The 17,528-nt window shown below is 47.1% G+C and overlaps 1 protein-coding gene across 1 annotated transcript; it reads right to left on the reverse strand.

The window, feature by feature from the left end:
* Nucleotides 1-1,055: 1,055 nt before the first annotated feature.
* Nucleotides 1,056-17,087, reverse strand: LOC310702627 (solute carrier family 22 member 7-like; the record flags this gene model as incomplete). Its single annotated transcript, XM_083494500.1, has 10 exons — nucleotides 1,056-1,244; nucleotides 2,026-2,232; nucleotides 3,378-3,486; nucleotides 4,736-4,950; nucleotides 5,060-5,175; nucleotides 6,783-6,906; nucleotides 11,333-11,501; nucleotides 13,006-13,160; nucleotides 13,933-14,036; nucleotides 16,710-17,087. The coding sequence occupies 10 exons, from the start codon at nucleotides 17,085-17,087 to the stop codon at nucleotides 1,175-1,177; spliced, it is 1,647 nt and encodes a 548-aa protein (XP_083350626.1). The 3' UTR covers nucleotides 1,056-1,174.
* Nucleotides 17,088-17,528: the final 441 nt, after the last annotated feature.

Below are 17,528 nucleotides of genomic sequence, written 5' to 3' on the forward strand. Positions count from 1 at the left end.
CGGCAGCTCCTCGAAAGGCTTCTCTCAGCTGCGCTCAATCCGCCTCGGAGAGGATTTCCCCTCCGGTCCCATGCGTTTGTTTGGGGCATCGCTCCGGCTGCTCCCTCTCCCGCCGCGCAGGAGCGATGCCTCTCTCTGGCTCTCCCTCTGCGCAGGCTGAGGGAGGGAGGGAGGGGCGCGTGTGACCCGTCTCTGCTGGGAGACCAAACCCAGCGAGGCAGAGTCGCGCGGAGGCGCCCAGGCAGCGCTGCCGGCTGCGAGGAGGAGCATCAGGCAGCAGCAGGAGGCGCGGCCTCTCCTCTCCTCGCCGCCGCCGCCCCGCCTCTCGCCGCCCGACTCGCCCACCTCCCTCCAGGCATCTCGCGGCACACGAGGCAACGTCTCACGGCACACTCGTGTGCCGCGGAACACCGGTTGGGAAACACTGATCTAGAGTGTATCCTGGCATATGGCTAGATTGTGGTGTTTTGGGGTTTTTTTGGGGGGGGGGTTGGGGGGATGACATGAACCGCCCCGAGATCTATGGATGAAGGGTGGTATACAAATTTAATAAATAATCGTCTGGTGAGATCCAAGCTATAGTGAAGCCCACATCTTTGCAACAACTTACTCCTTTCTTTCAGGCCAAAGCCACAGCAGATGCTGACCTCTCATTCTTGGCAGGCTGGTTAGGAAGGGCAGGATTACTTGCAAAATATGTGCATTTGAGCCACATTTCTATACAGTGGTACCTCGGGTTACAGACACTTCGGGTTACAGACTCCGCTAACCCGGAAGTAGTACCTCAGGTTAATAACTTTACCTCAGGATGAGAACAGAAATCGTGTGGCGGCAGCAGGAGGCCCCATTAGCTAAAGTGGTACCTCAGGTTAAGAACAGTTTCAGGTTAAGAACGGACCTCCAGAACAAATTAAGTTTTTAACCCGAGGTACCACTGTACTGAGCCCTGCTTGTAACTGCCAGCACTCCAGTCAAACCACGAATGAATTAAACAGCCGAGAGCAAGACCTGGAAATCAGCCACTCACCTCCACGCTGAGGAACAACACCAAAGCGGACTGCACCCTTCACTTTATTGCATTAGAAAATCTAAGCCTGCACACCATGTTGCCCTTGATCATCTTTTCTGCAAGCCCCAAGTCCCCCATTGCTAGCTGCATCAACCCCTCAGCAGGTCACTTCTGTAACGACTGCAGAGGCACGATTTCAGACACCTTCCCACGCAGGTGTTTCTCCCTTTCTGAGCTACAGGGAAACAAAAAAGAAAAAGATCGGTGCTGTTTGCTGAGAAGTGGAGGCTGGCGCATTAGCACAAATGCAGCAGGGTCTCCCACCAGTTAGTTTTCACAAACCCTCCAAGTGTCCCTATTTTCCAGGGAGGGACAGTCCTCGGTTTACAGAAGCCGTCCTGGTTTCTGATGCGATCTCAGAATGTCTTGTTTTTCCTTAGGATGCCTCTATTTTCATCAGGGAAATGTTGGAGGGTATAGAGTTATGCGATCCCCAAGCCAAGGAGATAAGTATATATACAACTGTTAGAAGACATCTGAAGGCATAGAGAGGTTTTTTAATGGGTAATGTTTTATTATGTTTTTATATATGTTGGAAGTCACTCAGAGTGGCTGGGGGAACCCGGTCAGATGGGAGGGGTATAAATAATAAAATTATTGTTATTACAGTGGTACCTTGGTTTTCAAATGCCTCCATAGTCAAACGTTTCAGAAATCCAATGCTGAAAACCTGGAAGTAAATGCCTCAGTTTTCGAATGTGCCTCAGAAATCAAACAGGAAACACAGCTTCTGTTTTGAGTTTTCCATATTGCGGCTCCTGTTTTGAGGCTTCTGCTTTCATTTTTCGGAACACAAACGGACTTCTGGAATGAATTACGTTTGAAAACGGAGGTACCACTGTATTATTGCTGAATAGAGTGTCCCTATTTTCATCAGAGAAATGCTGGAGAGTATATTTTCAGCCAGTCCCTCACCACCACCACTTCCTGCCTCTCTGCCTCTCCCCGGCTCTCACCTTCGCTTTTCAACATCCTCTACAGTCTCCGGCAGCTCCGTGTTTAACGTCTCAGGGAGGAAGAAGGCTGCTGAGCCGCAGAGCACGGCCATGATGCAGTAGATCACTTGGGGCAGAAGCTTCCATAGGCTGTCCAGCATGAAGACGAGAGGAGCCACCGAACCACCCAGGCGTGCCATGAAGGCGCAGTACCCTTGCCCATTCTGCCTGGAAGCAAAGCGGAGAGGCTTTCCATAAGGCTTGAGTCCTGCAAAGAGAGGCTGGGCATGGGATGCCTTGGGTGGATGATTCCACTCTCAGCTTATCAGTCGGGAAAGTGGTAGCTGGGATGTCTAAGGACAACTGGAGGAGACCTTTGGCAACATGGCGCCCAGGGCTCCTTGGGAGGCTGCTGGCTCTTGTTGGAGCTGGAGCCCAGAATGGGAATCCAGGTGGGTCGGAAAGGGGAATGCATGTTATGGTGGATCTCTCCCCTGCCCCCAGAACCCAACCTGGTTCTCCCATGCATTCGTTTGCTTGGTTGTATGTCTCTTTGGGTTGCCCTGGGCAAGAGAAAGCAACTAACAAATTCCATTACAAATAATAATAATAATATTAATAATAAGGGCTGAGGTGACTTGTAAATGTCTAAGCCTTGCTAGCTTAGTGCCCTATTGAAAATAGAACTGCTGATATCATAATAGCATAATACTGTATTGACCCGAATATAAGCTGCACCTGCAAATAAGCCACACCTTTAAAATTCGGCAGCTTGGGGGAGGCTTCGGAGCCCCATGCTCCCAAGCTGCTTCCTGGGGGGGGGGGGCATGCCGCTTTGCCAGCAGCGTGAGGTCACGAATATAAGCTGCACTTTAACTTTGGAATTTGGAAAAAAAAGTGTGGCTTATATTCAAGCCAATACGGTACCTATCTAATTTTTATTTTTAATTTTCTTTGTTTTCCAAATTTTAACAAATCAAGCCAAATTATTTAAACGTTTTATATACATATATATATATATATTTCAGTTTCCTGCTCCTGTTGCAAACATATGTCCAATTCTTCCTGATGTGGCCACTTCATAATAGTATAATACAAATCTATGGTCCAACCACACTTGGAATATTGTGTAACACTCTGGTCCCCTCAACTCACTCACCACATTGCTTATCCCTAAATAAGTCAATTGAACATCACAGCTGTAATTTTTGGTAAATCATTTGAGAAAAGTCAATGGTTGGACTGTATTTATTTGGTGTTTGCACAGCCCAAAGGATGGAGGGTCATGCATAAGAAGGTCTAGCATCACGCCACGGCCATGCACAGGCTTCCAGCAGAGTTATTTGTGAGCTCAGACAGGAGCGCCTCCTTACCTGAGGACAGTGGGGTAGAGTTCCGAGGAATACAAGAAGACGGTGGTGAAAGCAGCTTCAGAGAATCCTTTGCCTATGATGGCAACCACAGAACGCAAAATCCCCAGTGCTGGGAGGAGAAGCAGTTTGAAAAGGTGAAAGGAGCTACTACAAGGAAAACGTTTGCATGTGCAACAAGAAAAATCAGTGCTAACAATCCTGAGCATGTTGCCATGCTGTCGCAAGCACCTCCTGCAACGTTGTAATGGATCCTGAAAAGCCACTGCTTTGTTGATGTCCCTGGTGGCAGAGCTGCGCTAGCAACTCTCACCTGGCCTCGATACCCATCATCTGGTCAGGAGGATGCAGGGGCTGAATTCAGTACTCCTACTGTCGCGGGTGGCACTGTGGTCTAAACCACAGAGTCTAGGGCTTGCTGATCAGAAGGTCAGCAGTTCAAATCCCCGCGACAGGGTGAGCTCCCGTTGTTTGCTCCCAGCTTTTACCCACCTAGCAGTTGGGTCAAAGTGCAAATAGATAAATAGGTATCGCTCCAGCGGGAAGGTAAACAGTGTTTCCATGCACTGCTCTGCTTCGCCAAAAGCGGCTTAGTCATGCTGGCCACATGACCTGGAAGCTGTACGCCGGCTCCCTTGGCCAGTAAAGCGAGATGAGCGCCGCAACCCCAGAGTCATCTGCAACTGGGCCTAATGGTCAGGGGTCCCTTTACCTTTACCCTCAAGAAAGATGCCAAAGTTGGCCGTGCCATCCATGAGCTAGGAGTGGCAAATGAAAGCCAATCCAGTACAGATTGTCCCATGGACAGCTCGGAGGGGTGAGGGTTGGAGTTTCATCCCATAACGCACCCTTTTTGCATGCTCGGAATTTGATTTAGTGAAGCAATCTGGTTGCAATGTAGAGACTTCATTTGCTAGGCTTTCCTCCCGCTTCCCCATGTAACCGCAAACACAACTTGGCTGCCTGGCAATGGCAGGATAGCAACTCGGGGACGGCCCTATCAGTAGGCAGAGTGAGGCAGCTGCCTAGGGGTCTTGAGAAGCAAGGGGGGCAGTTTCCCAGCCATTATTTCTGAGCCCCCTCAGAAGGACAGGGAAGCTGTGACATGATCATTTGCATCCATTTTCTTGGCTTGAAGAACGTTTTAAAAGGAAACAGTGGTGTAGCGTGGGTTGTCAGCACCCGGGGCAAGGCATGTAATTTGCGCCCCCTAACCCGTGGATTTGCGCCCCCTAACCCTAACCCCCAGATGTTGCGCTCGGTGCGGCCGGCCCCCCCCCCCTGAACCCCCCACACTACGCCACTGAAAGGAAAACAACAACAACAACAAGAGGCAATAAGAATAAAGCAAACCTACTTACACCTTGGGACGGCAATGTTGATTCCTATGCACAACCCAGCTAGGATGAGTGACCAGGCCTGGCTCTGCTTCCGTCCAAATCGATTCACCACGAGGTACACGATGAGTTTGGCAGGGATCTCAATGGCCCCAAAGACAAACTGCGTCATGTACATGCTCAGGCCGAAGCCACTGATGTTCAAGCTCATGCCGTAGTAGGAAAAGGCCACCCCAAACCTGAAGGGGAGGCAGATAAAGAGGTGGGCAGAGGAACCCCAGACTCAGGCCCAGAGAGGACATTAACCCACGGGTGAGGTGAAGAGGAAGAGAGAAAGAGGTGTCTCACCACACGGCCCCCATGCAAAAGGAGATTTTCCTCAGCATCGGTGTTCGGAAGATGCTCACGTAAGAATAATTCCCTCCTAGCTTCTGCTCTACCACGGCTGCTGTCTTGCTCAGCATCTGAAGAAGGGAAGCTGAGGTCAGTTCAGGAGTGGAGGACTTCCTCATGGCAGACCATTTGGTCCACTGTCTCCCATCCTGGCTCCGCCCACTGCAGCTATTAGGCTGGGAAAAAAGCTTTCCATTGTCACCGATGGGATTCCCCCACCCCAAGCAGTGGGGGCTTTCTGGGGCTGTTGTAGCACATGGGGTGCCCCATGACACCCTCAGAAAAACCACCCCCTGTGTCAATTAGGCATGAAGAAATCTTCCACTGACACAATTTTTAAAAAAATCAGAATTCACTATTGGCTTGCATGAGCAACAGCAGACAACTCAATGGGGAATTGTCTCTCATTCTCCCTCCACTAGTAAACCCTCTTGCAACAGGAGAAAGTGAAAACAGAAACAAAACTGGGTCAGAAAACCCCACATTTATATATATATGAGAGAGAGAGCATGCAAATGTCAGATATTATTCATATTCTTCAGGTCTTTGGCTCGAACCATTTCTGTAGCAGGATTTTCGATTTTTAAACAGGTCTTAATTGCTCGGGGTTTGTTTTATTTATAATGGTTTACCCCAATCTTTCTACCCACGAAGGCACCCTCCCACAAGGCAGCTCGTAATATGTACATCATTAAAAACCAACGGAGTCTGCATTGATAGTATAAGGCACGAATGTAAGAAAACGTCATTCAGTCTTGTAGGATAAAAATTTACGAATGGATCCTAATGCATCAAAAAAGGGAGGGAGGAGGCATCCTGAGAATGAGGGTGAAGGTGAAAATGTGGGTGCAAAGAAAGGCTGAACAACTTTGTAGCAACCCTACAATATCTGGTTTTCAACATCGCGATAAATCGCTAGCTAAACATTATGATATACTGATATTATCATGATGGCTGAAATAAGGATGGTGCTGTGCAGAGGCCTGGGCTGGCTTCACGGTTTTTCCTGCATCGTGGTTTTCGCATAGTGCACTCAAGCACATACATCATGATTTGCGATATCCGAGAAACGGACACTGGACAGGCAGCCCTCACCGCTGTTCCATGTTGCAGTCTGTGGCATTTTCCATGGCAGTAGCACTTGGTACCTCGGGGTACATATGCTTCAGGTTACAGACGCTTAAAGATTTGCCTTGAGAAAGTCTTTAAATCTCTTTTGTTGACCACCAGCAGTACGCTTTCCATTTTTAAGTTTGGAATAGAATACAGTGGTACCTCGGGTTACAGACGCTTCAGGTTACAGACACTTCAGGTTACAGACTCCACTAAGCCAGAAATAGTACCTTGGGATAAGAACTTTGCTTCAGGATGAGAACAGAAATTGTGCTCCGGCGGCGCGGCAGCAGCGGGAGGCCCCATTAGCTAAAGTGGTGCTTCAGGTTAAGAACAGTTTCAGGTTAAGAATGGACCTCCAGAACGAATTAAGTTCTTAACCCAAGGTACCACTTCAATATTAGTTCCTAATGCCCCTACTCAGTGCTATTTTTCTAGAAATAGGGGTTCTGGAACTCTTCATAAACACCTCCCTTGTTCTCTTAGAATGACAATGGCGCCCACGTGAGAGCGGCCGGGACTGAGTTCCGGATAAAAATAAAATAAAAGCCCTGCCCCATCTCACCTCAAGGTTTATCTTGGCAGCAAACTCCTTTCGTCCATTCATTTTGGCACAAGCCTGCAAATGCTTGCGAGCTTCCTTCAGCCTCCCTTTGGCCAGCAACCACCTGGCAGATTCTGGGAGCCACCTGTTAAAAGAGAAAATAATCAGGTTGTCTGATACATTGCTCACATCCTCCAGCGGATTTTGAAAAGGCCACATCGCGCAATACGTTGGAAGCAGTATAATTCCACTTTAAACGGCTGTGGCTTCCCCCAAAGAATCCTGGGAATGATAGATTGTTAAGTGTGTTGAGAGTTGTTAGGAGACCAATATTTCCCTTCGCAAGATGCTACAGTTCCCAGAGTTCCTTGGGAAAGGGGTAAAGGTAAAGGGTAAAGGGACCCCTGACCATTAGGTCCAGTTGTGGCCGACTCTGGGGTTGCAGCGCTCATCTCGCTTTATTGGCCGTGGGAGCCGGCGTACAGCTTCTGGGTCATGTGGCCAGGATGACTAAGTCACTTCTGGCGAACCAGAGCAGCGCACGGAAACGCCGTTTACCTTCCCACTGGAGTGGTACCTATTTATCTACTTGCACTTTGATGTGCTTTCGAACTGCTAGGTTGGCAGGAGCGGGGACCAAGCAATGGGAGCTCATTTGGGAAAGGGGATCAGTTGTTAAACCACTATGCGAATTGTAGCTCTGTGAAGGGAGTAAGGTTCTGCTTAGGGTTAGCCGATTTATTAGTCTTATTATTATTACCACTGATTTATTAGAATCCTAGAATAGTAGAGTTGGAAGGGACCCCAAGCCATCTAGCCTGCAGTGCAGAAATCTCAGCTAAAGCATCCATGACAGATGACCACCTCACCTCTGCTTAAAAACCTCCAAGGAAGGAAGCTCAGGGGGAGCTGTTCCATTAACCGTCTTCTAAACTGCCATCTCAAGGTAATTTACACATAATTAAAAACATTTAACAACACAAAAAATATTAAATACATTTAAAAACAAGTCTAAAACCTTAAGTGGACACACGTGGCAAAGACCCATTTATCCAGCTAGGGAAGCCTGTTGCTTCTGGAAAGTGCAGGTAATGGGCACCTGTGGTATCTCGACAGGAATGCTATTCCATAGTGATCTGCTGGGTTTATCAGGCATAAGGTGGTCTCTCAAGTAACATTTTCCTCAGCTGCATAGGGCCTTATATGTTAGTACCAACACCTTGAACGTGAGGCCTAGGGCACCTTCGTTACTCCAAGATTATAGCTTCCTAAGGGCTTGTAAGACAGATTTGTACCGCCTGGCCTTTGGCTTGGAATCAACTTGATCCCCTCCCCCTCTTTCCTTTCTCCTTTCTCCTTCTGTGATGGAACTCCTATTTGGGGACTTCCTTGGCTTTTTTCTGGCCCACGTAGGACCAGTCTGGATAGTTGGCCTTGGTGAAGATTTGACGTTTTCATCCCCAAAAAAGTTTTTGATTTGAGTTTCTACTGAAATGAGGCTGCATTTTAATGTTGTATTTTAATCTTGTTTTTAAATTGTATTATAATCAATTGTTTTATAACTGATGTAAGCCGCCCTGAGCCCAGTATTGGCTGGGGAGGGCGGGGTATTAATAAAAATTATTATTATTATTATTATTATTATTATTATTATTATTATTATTGTTATTGTTATTGTTATTATTATTATTATTACTAAGGATGCTTTTCACTAAAAAAAAGAGGGGGGAGCAAGCCACACACGTTGGCATATAATGTGTGGTTTGCGCTTGAGAGCTCCCAGAATCTTGTGCGTCCAAAACATGTAGGCAGCACGAGGAGGTATGATAATTGTTAGTTTCTCAGTTCTAGGAGTGGGGAGGTGGGATTCTGAAACAGACCATTTCGCTGCCTGTCACCCAGGTTCTAGTTTAGCCTGAACATTCAGCTCTTGGCGAAGGAACAACTTGGTGAACTATTACTTATACAAGATGCCAGTGCGTGTGGATTCAGCATTTGGCTCCAGGTGTCAGATGGTTCATTTCATTTATATCAAACGTGCTGGACACAGATTAACATAGATTGACACCCTTCTATTAATGTGTACTGGATGCAAAGTGCACGAGTCGAAGAGGCGAGACCCCTTGATGTCCTCTTTACAGGCACTGGCTGCATGAATACCAAACATTTAAAACACATTACTGCCCCAAAGTATCCTGGGGACCATAATTTACCCTTAACAGAGCTGCAATCCCAAACACCTTAGCAAACTACAATTCCCAAAATCCTCTGCAGGGGTTCAATAAACTGTGCATTGTGCATGCATCCACTGTTACCTTACGTAATTCTGGTGGGAAAGTTAATTAAAAATCATGAGCATTAACACGCTATCCAGTTCTTCACAAATGAGATGGTTAAACTTGTCCCTTCTGCTTTCTGCTTTTGCCAATCCCAAGTTCAGTTCACATAATTTCTGTATAAAATCCACACATTGTACACAAAAATCACATATTTCCTTAGGCATGTCTTCTAATATTCACATTTTCTACCCAGTTTTGTATAACACACATTTTTACAAGCGATTTCCCCCCAAAAAAGATAATTATGATTTTGTGTGTACACACTTTCCCCTAGTATAAATATATGTACACTTTTGGGGTGCGTGTGAAGAATTGGATGTCGCCTTGTACGCCTCCTTTCGGCAACTCCTGCAGCCAAGGCTGGTGCCAAACATATTGCTCTGCTTTCCTTTGGACCACATCAGTGAGGCCAAGAGGGGTCTTGTCATCCGGGCAGCCCAGGACCTCTATACACACTGCCCAGGCTTGCACCCCAAAGAGGTCACTTCAGTGCTGCTAACGCAGCAGTTTGACTTCACCCCTTGAGGCACACTCCATTTTCTCTCAAGGCAGACAGATGCCAACAACAACAGGTTGAGTTGTTAATAGGAAACCAGGCTTTCCTGGTTTGCTGAAGCTTCTTACGCCAAAGGAGGAACAAAGTGGGAGTAGTCAGGCAGCATACACCAGCAAATGCCTCATTCCTGATAAACCATGAATGACGCTCGGTTAGATGACCCCTTGGGGCCCCTCCCAATTCCACAATTCCATGATCCAGATGGCTTATCCAAACTGACCTTTCCTCCACTCTTTCCAGGCATGCAGCAGCGGAGGAAGCTGCTCGGGCACCTGGGGCGGTGTGCCCAGTGATGGGGCAAGCCGCCCATAGGGGCGGGGCGCACTATGGGAGCCTCGGAGTCTGCCTGCCTCCTCCCACTCAGCCGCCCTACAGCTGGGGAGGGGAGGCAGTAGGCAGACCGTTTGGGCAGCGTGGAACCTGCATGCACCCAAGCCACCGCGTCTTTTCCAGAAGGGACACATGGCTTGGACGCGCTGCAGGCCCCGCGGTGAGTGCCGCCGGGCATTTTGTCACCCTCCTCAGTGGTGACGCCCGAGGCGGTCTGCACCCACTGCACCCCCTTCCTCCGCCCCTGCAGGCATGGTCCACAATACAGTGGACGCTCGGGTTGCGAAAGTGATCCGTGCAGGATGCACATTCGCAACCCATAGCATTCGCAACCCACAGCTGCGCGTCTGCGCACGCACAGGTTGTGATTCGGCGCTTCTGTGCATGTGCAAAGTGCGATTTAGCGCTTCTGTGCATGCACAGTTGCCCAAACCCGGAAGTAACCCATTCTGGTACTTCTGGGTTTCGGCAGTCCGTAACCTGAAAAAACGCAACCTGAAGCGTCTGTAACCCGAGGTATGACTGTATAAATCTCCATGTCTGAGCTCCTTTGTTTTTCCTTTCCTCTGGAGCTTTCTCCACTAAAACCCTCTCTTTAAAGCTCAATTGGAGCAAACGTCAATCTTTAGAAAAGCCAAATTGGTGTCAGCTTTAAAAAGTGGGTTTTCGTGGGAAATGCTTGGGGCAAAAAAAAGGGGGGACCTGTTTGGGCAAGGAGCATTAAAGCACAGATCTCTGCCTGGAAAGAGAGGAGCGAAAGGCAAGTCTGGATAAGGCCAGACTGTAGAGCAACAAAAGTGGGACAAAAACATAACCCAGAGCACTTGTGGTATGAAAAGTTACAGGAGTTCAGCAGGAAGCTATGGGACAGGCTTCCTCAACCTTGGCCCTCCAGATGTTTTGAGACTACAATTCCCATCATCCCTGACCACTGGTCCTGCTAGCTAGGGATCATGGGAGTTGTAGGCCAAAAACATCTGGAGGGCCGAGGTTGAGGAAGCCTGCTATGGGATATGCACTGAATGGAATGGATGCCGTAGGCCTGCCCCAAGACTTTTGCAGGCTCAAATAGGCTCCAGCACAAATCATAATGAATGCACAATAAAAAATGATGTCTGGAGGGGCCTACAAGCCGAGAGCAGGTTGCAAATGAAAACAAACTCATATAAATCATACAAGTGCTAAAAACAAAGCAGACAGTTGCAACCAACCAACTAAACAAAGCATCTATAGTAGCTCTGAAGTCTGCCGGTGTGCCTAGCTCGGTTGCCAGCTGGTTCTGTGAAGAAGATGCCCTTGAGGAAAGGCAGGACCACAAGCCATCATGCAGGGTTAGTTTCACCCACCACACAGAGACCAGGCCCACTGCACATGGCAAAGTAGCAGCAAAGAGCAGCCAACGCCAGTCTCGCACCAGGTAAGCGATCAGAGAGAGAAGCATATTCCCCAGGCTCCAGAAGATGCTGGTTACGATCCCAGAAACGGTGCGATGCTGGATGTCTACCCATTCCATGCCTGGAACATAGAAATGGAGTTTAGCACACAAACAGACACACACAAACACACTTGATTGTGAGAGCCCAAACAGAACAGACCTAGATCTTACTGCCCAGACCCATTGTTTGCAAGCCTTCATCTAACCATCACCTATGCTTGGAGTCAAGCAGCAATGCTCAGTAAAAGAGGCCCAGTCAGCTGCAGTGTCTTTGCTTTCTGGTGGACTGGCTTTTGCACCGCTTCTAAGCTAGCCTCTTTTTAAGGACTTGAACCTTGTGGTGCACATAGCAGCTGCAAGGACAGCTCTGCTGGTGCCCGCTACATGTGCAGTGTCAGTCTGTAACACAAGGGAGAGCCGAATACAATATAGACCAAATGGGACAGAGGTGCCCAATTTACGAAGTGCCCCCCACTTACAAGTATGACTGGCTCCAGTACTCTTTCCATTTCGGCCCCATTTATCTCTCCAGGCGTTTTGTGATTTTAAGGTTGGTGACTCTTTATTTTGGACAAGAAATACATTTTCACAATGGTTCAATTCTACATTTTCAGGAAGTGAGATGTCTCTATGAAGGGAATAATTAGATAGATATAGATAGACAGATAGATATAGATATAGATATAGATATAGATATAGATATAGATATAGATATAGATATAGATATAGATATAGATATAGATATAGATATAGATATAGATATAGATATAGATGATAAATAGATGCAGATCTACTATGAAACTAATGAAGCTTAAGTTTCAGGGCCCTTAATCCTGAAGGGGCACCAGACATGACTTTAGTCCACATCGCTTAACAAATTTGGGTCTAGTAGACCCAATTTGAGTTGTGCAACTCAAATTGATTGATTGTTATATATATTTCAACAAGTCTGAGAGTCAGTAGCACAGATGTTGTAACAGTTGTAAAGGTGTGGCAATCTGTTATCCAATAACCATATAACTGTGGATACCCAGACCCTGTGCATACCCAAATCTGTGTTTGGGATATTTTTCAACCCATAAGATGCACCTGACCATAAGATGCACCTAGAGGAGGAAAGGGGGAAAGCCCCGTTTTTCAGGGGATCAGCTCAAAGTTGTGCAGCTTCTTTTGCAAAGGGGAAAAGCCCCTTTTTTTGAGGATCAGCTCAAAGTTGTTGAGCTTACTTTGCGGGGGGGGGGGGAATCCTGTTTTTATGGGGTTCAACTCACAGTTCTGCAGCTTCTTTCGGAATATGATAATCTAACCAGCCAGTCACATGTGGCTGGGGAATGAAACAGCCTCCATCTGCAGAACATTCAACAATGGAGGCCTGGGCAACAGGGCGGGGCCGGAAAGGGAGCCAGTGATCGACCACACATTTGCACCATAAGACGCACAGACATTTCCCCTTACTTTTTAGGAGGAAAAAAGTGTGTCTTATGGAGCGAAAAATACGGAACTTGATTCCTGCACATATCTTCTGCAAAGGTTCCCAGCTCTACGGCTACAGCTTCTCAGCCTTGAAACTCTTGTTGTGCTTACCCAGAGGCACGACGATGAGAGAGAGGCCACAGATAGACATTCCTGTCAGGGTCCGCATGACCGCCAGCATACTGTATGTAACAGACGCAGAACTCACCATCCCACAAATCAGGGTGCACATGTAAGACACCAGGAGCATGGTCTTCCGGCCGAACCTGCCACAACACCACAGAGAAAAATGTTAACTACATGGCAAAGGAGACCGTTGTGAGCTCAGGTTCCTGCCATGTGCCACAACAGTACTTGTCTCTCTCTCCTGATGGCCTGCAGAGTCATTGCTACTCAGTGTGGAAAATACAGAGGAGCTGTTGTTCTTATTTTGTATTATTTAAGGTTCTAGAATCCCCTTCCTTTGCAAAGGAGCCCAGGGCAACAAACGACAAAGCAGCAAAGCGATACAAATTACAAAATAAAATACAAAATGTATTTGAAACGTTTAAAGACAAGAAGATCTTAATCATTTGAAGGGATAGCTCATCTAGTAGAGCATTAGACTATTGATCTCAGGACAATGGGTTTGAGCCCCACATTGGGCAAAAGATTCCTGCATTGCCGGGGGCTGGACTAGATGACCCTCGTGGTCCCTTCCAATTCTATGATTCTCTATCACTTCTATGATTTAATAATGAGTGGTTTGGTTGAGAATAAAGACTCCTTCCTAAATTCCTAGTATGCCAGCCCTACCCTATCTCACTTATGGGAAGTTCTGTAGACCATAACTTCCCTCACCTGATGCTATCCAGATGTTGATGGACTACAAGTCCCATCATCCCTGGCTATTGGTCATGCTGGCTGGGACTGATGGGAGTCCAAATATCTGGAAGGCATCCTGTTAGGGAAGACTGCCATAAAGCGTGGCAATCAAATTGGGCGCATAAAGGTGTTTGTCATGTGAACAAAAGGTTTCAATAAGTGTGAGAACATTACCTGTCTGACAGGTAGCCAAAGATCAGCGCTCCAAGCATGACGCCAATGAAGAAGAAGGTGGCTGTGGCGTGATTCAGCTCTTTTTGCTCACAGACCAGGTCCCACTGGAACAAAGAACCCAGAGAAGCACTTAGAATACCTATAGGCAGCTTGACTCAGGGTTGCCGCCATTTTCCCCCAGCAGGACTCCTGTGTGCCTTAAATACACAGGCAAGGATTTTGGAACATAAACACAGGGTTGATTTCAAGTAGATCTGCTTTATTAATCAAAACTGCAGCAATTCCCCTAACTACCTTAGGTACAGTATGGAAGAGCGATATTGAATTGCCTATACCAGGTGTGTGGAATCTTTGGCCCTCCAGGTGTGGCTGAACTACAACTCCCATCAGCCCCTGCAAGCCAGGCCAATGGGATAGGATGTGGGGAAAACAGCCTATTAAATCTATGTGCTGTATAGGGACGTTTTTAATGTTCAATGTTTCAATGTGTTTTTATTTTCTGTTGGAAGCTGCCAAGAGTATTAAGCTAATGAATTATTATTATTATTATTATTATTATTATTATTATTATTATTATTATTATTATTATTCCATGGCAATCAGGGAAAACTCTTTCACCTCTTTAGATTTTGAGTTCAGACACACATAGCTTCCCACTGAGGCTTTTGAATGATGCATTCTGAACACTGCAATAAAGGTGCAGGTTCAATCTATCAAGCTGATTCAAATCAGGACTTTCCCAATTAAATAATATCTACCAAATAAGCTAGAGCTATGACTACCCAGGTGTCAACTGCATGTACAGTGGTACCTCGGGTTACATACGCTTCAGGTTACATACACTTCAGATTACAGACTCCGCTAACCCAGAAATAGTGCTTCAGGTTAAGAACTTTGCTTCAGGATGAGAACAGAAATCGTGTTCCAGCAGCGCTGCGGCAGCAGGAGGCCCCATTAGCTACAGTGGTGCTTCAGGTTAAGAACAGTTTCAGGTTAAGAACGGACCTCCGTAACGAATTAAGTACTTAACCTGAGGTACCGCTGTACTTCATTCTTAAGTATAAATTCAATTTTGCACATTTTAAATATGTGAGTACCTTTCTTTAGGGATGCTTTTGAATGGCAGCTAAAGGTTACATAATATAGGCTACACCCAGGCTACTTCCCTGGAAGTAAGCACTAATGAACTCAATGGGACTTACTCCACGAGTAAGGACCCAGTTGGCCAGGATTACATCATTGAGAACGTTCCTTTGTTTTCTTTGTTATTCTTTCCCTTGGACTTCCTATGTTGCAGATGAACTGCCAGGATAGAAATATATAAAAATAAAATAAAAATTGTCCAGCTTTTACCAAGAACAAACTTAGTTGGTCTCTAAGGTGCTACTGGACATTTTTTATGTATTTTGACTGCGTCAGACCAACACGGCTACCTACCTGACTATAGATGCCAGGATAGAAGTTTGTCATCTAATGATCAAACATTAACGCTCGAACAGCTTCAAGGGTCAGCTGAGGTGTTCCGGGGTGACATAGCACCAAGTTAATGTGCTGAGAAATGTGGATGTCGGTAATTCCCACTGCCCCACCACCACTCCCTGGGGCACAGGAGGTGGCGTGGCAACCGCCTCCTGCTCCTCAGGCCCTCAGGCCGCTGGGTAGCACCGGCAGCGGGCTGTTGTTGTCAGGCAGGACGAGGCACCCCGGACCCTCGCAAGCGAGCACTGGGTTCTGGCAGTCTGGCCAGCCACACTGCGTCCACATCGGCAGCGTCTTCTGTGGGCAGCGGCTCCTGGAGCTACGAGGTGGTCCATGAGTTAGGCCCCGAGTTCTAAATTCTGGGAAAGAGAGGGATCTTTGCCCCACGGCGCCAGATATGCTTAAGACGCCCTACAAGTGTGGCAGGAAGATTCAAGGACAATCAGTACAGTGGTACCTCTGGATGCGAACGGGATCCGTTCCAGAGCCCCGTTCGCATCCTGCGTAGAATGTAATACGCGACTGCGCATCTGCACATGCGTGGGTCACGTTTTGCCGCTTCCGCGCATGCGCGTGACGTCATTTTGAGCGTCTGCATTATTTTATACCTTCTGGATATCCTCACAATCATTTTATGAAGTAGTTGTGTTCTATGTTACCAAACAAGCACTGCTGCAAGTTTCCTTTCATATTCCAATGTATTTCTTATCAATAAATAAAACAGCTGTGGCACGACCAAATGTTTATTCTGAAAGTGTGACCCAGGGGGGAAAGTCTGAGAACCACTGCTTTAGTGAGTGAGGAGGACTTGTTCTTATGGATATTTTACTGGATGAGCATTTTGTATTGATCACGGTGTTACATTTCCCCGTAGTTTTAAATTGCTTTTATTTGTTAGGATTTAGTCACTTTGATTTCTTTTATTATGTATAAAGCAACTGATAAAGGAAATAAATAATGATCATGGTGATAAATAGTAAACAAATAATCCCCTCAGAAACATACGCTCACTGCCCAAAGCACTCTCAAAGTGGCAGAGAAAGGGAGAGTAACAACTGCAATGTATTTATTTATTGCATTTATTTATTGCATTTTTCTCCAGAGAGCTCAAGGTAGTCTTCATGGTTCTTCTGTCCCTCACAAGAACCCTATGAAGTAGATTAGACTGAGACCAGGCAATAATGAGCCTTATGGCCAAGTACATATTTCTCTCTGCTCAATTCCAAAAGAGCCCATTCTTTTGCACTTGTTTGCACTTTCAGATGGTCTCCAAACGTACGGTAAGATGCTAGGCTTACCTGGGTAGCTATGGTGGAAGTGAACTGGGACCGGTTATAAACCCACCCATTCTGGCAGCGCTGTACAGATGTGACATTGGTCGACGCTTGGGAGGAGTTGAGCAGGAGGTGGAACTGAGGCTCCGAAAACATCTCGCAGGAGCTGAAGGCTTCTTCCGAATCCCTCGGGATGCTGATGAGCAGCACCTCTGCCTCGGTGAGGTTGGCAAAGCGGTCCTGATGCAGGATGGCGCAGCGATGAGCCGGGGTGGCCGCCAGGAAGTTGTGCAGGAGGAAATGCAGAGGGAGGAAGAGCCTCGGGAGGCAGAGCAGGAGCAAAGTGAGGACCTGGAATTTGCCAAAGCCCCCAGCCTCGCACAAGAGGTCTTCGAAATTCATCTTTGCCAAGGCCCTCGCTTGTTCGTAGGGGTCAAGGTGCTGCAGGAGGGATCCCCTACAACTCTTCTGCTCCACAAGAGCAGGAAGCCATGACTTTTCATGCCGTCGTCCGTGTGGACTTTGAGATGTCGATCGTGCATCTGGCCCTCACCGGTAGGGGCTGAGCCAAGAGACCTTTCGCTTGAGCCAAAGGACCTTTCGCTTTCTCTGTCCCAGGGAAGTGGCGAGGGCAGTGCCATGGAGCAGGAGAATGTTTAACGCAACAACTCTTAGCAGTTGACGAGTAACCGTTAGTGCTGCTGCAAGGAAGCAGGCTAGAAATTAAATATATTATGGTTATCCACCACTTCTTGCCCCCAAAGTTAAACTTTAGTCAACGCATATCAGCAACTGTTCAGGCCAGAATCACAGCCCACAGACCTTCTCCTGCCAATAAAGCTT

Source organism: Podarcis liolepis (assembly GCF_965112155.1).
Source record: "Podarcis liolepis genome assembly, chromosome: 3".
NCBI classification, from domain to species: Eukaryota; Metazoa; Chordata; class Lepidosauria; order Squamata; family Lacertidae; genus Podarcis; species Podarcis liolepis.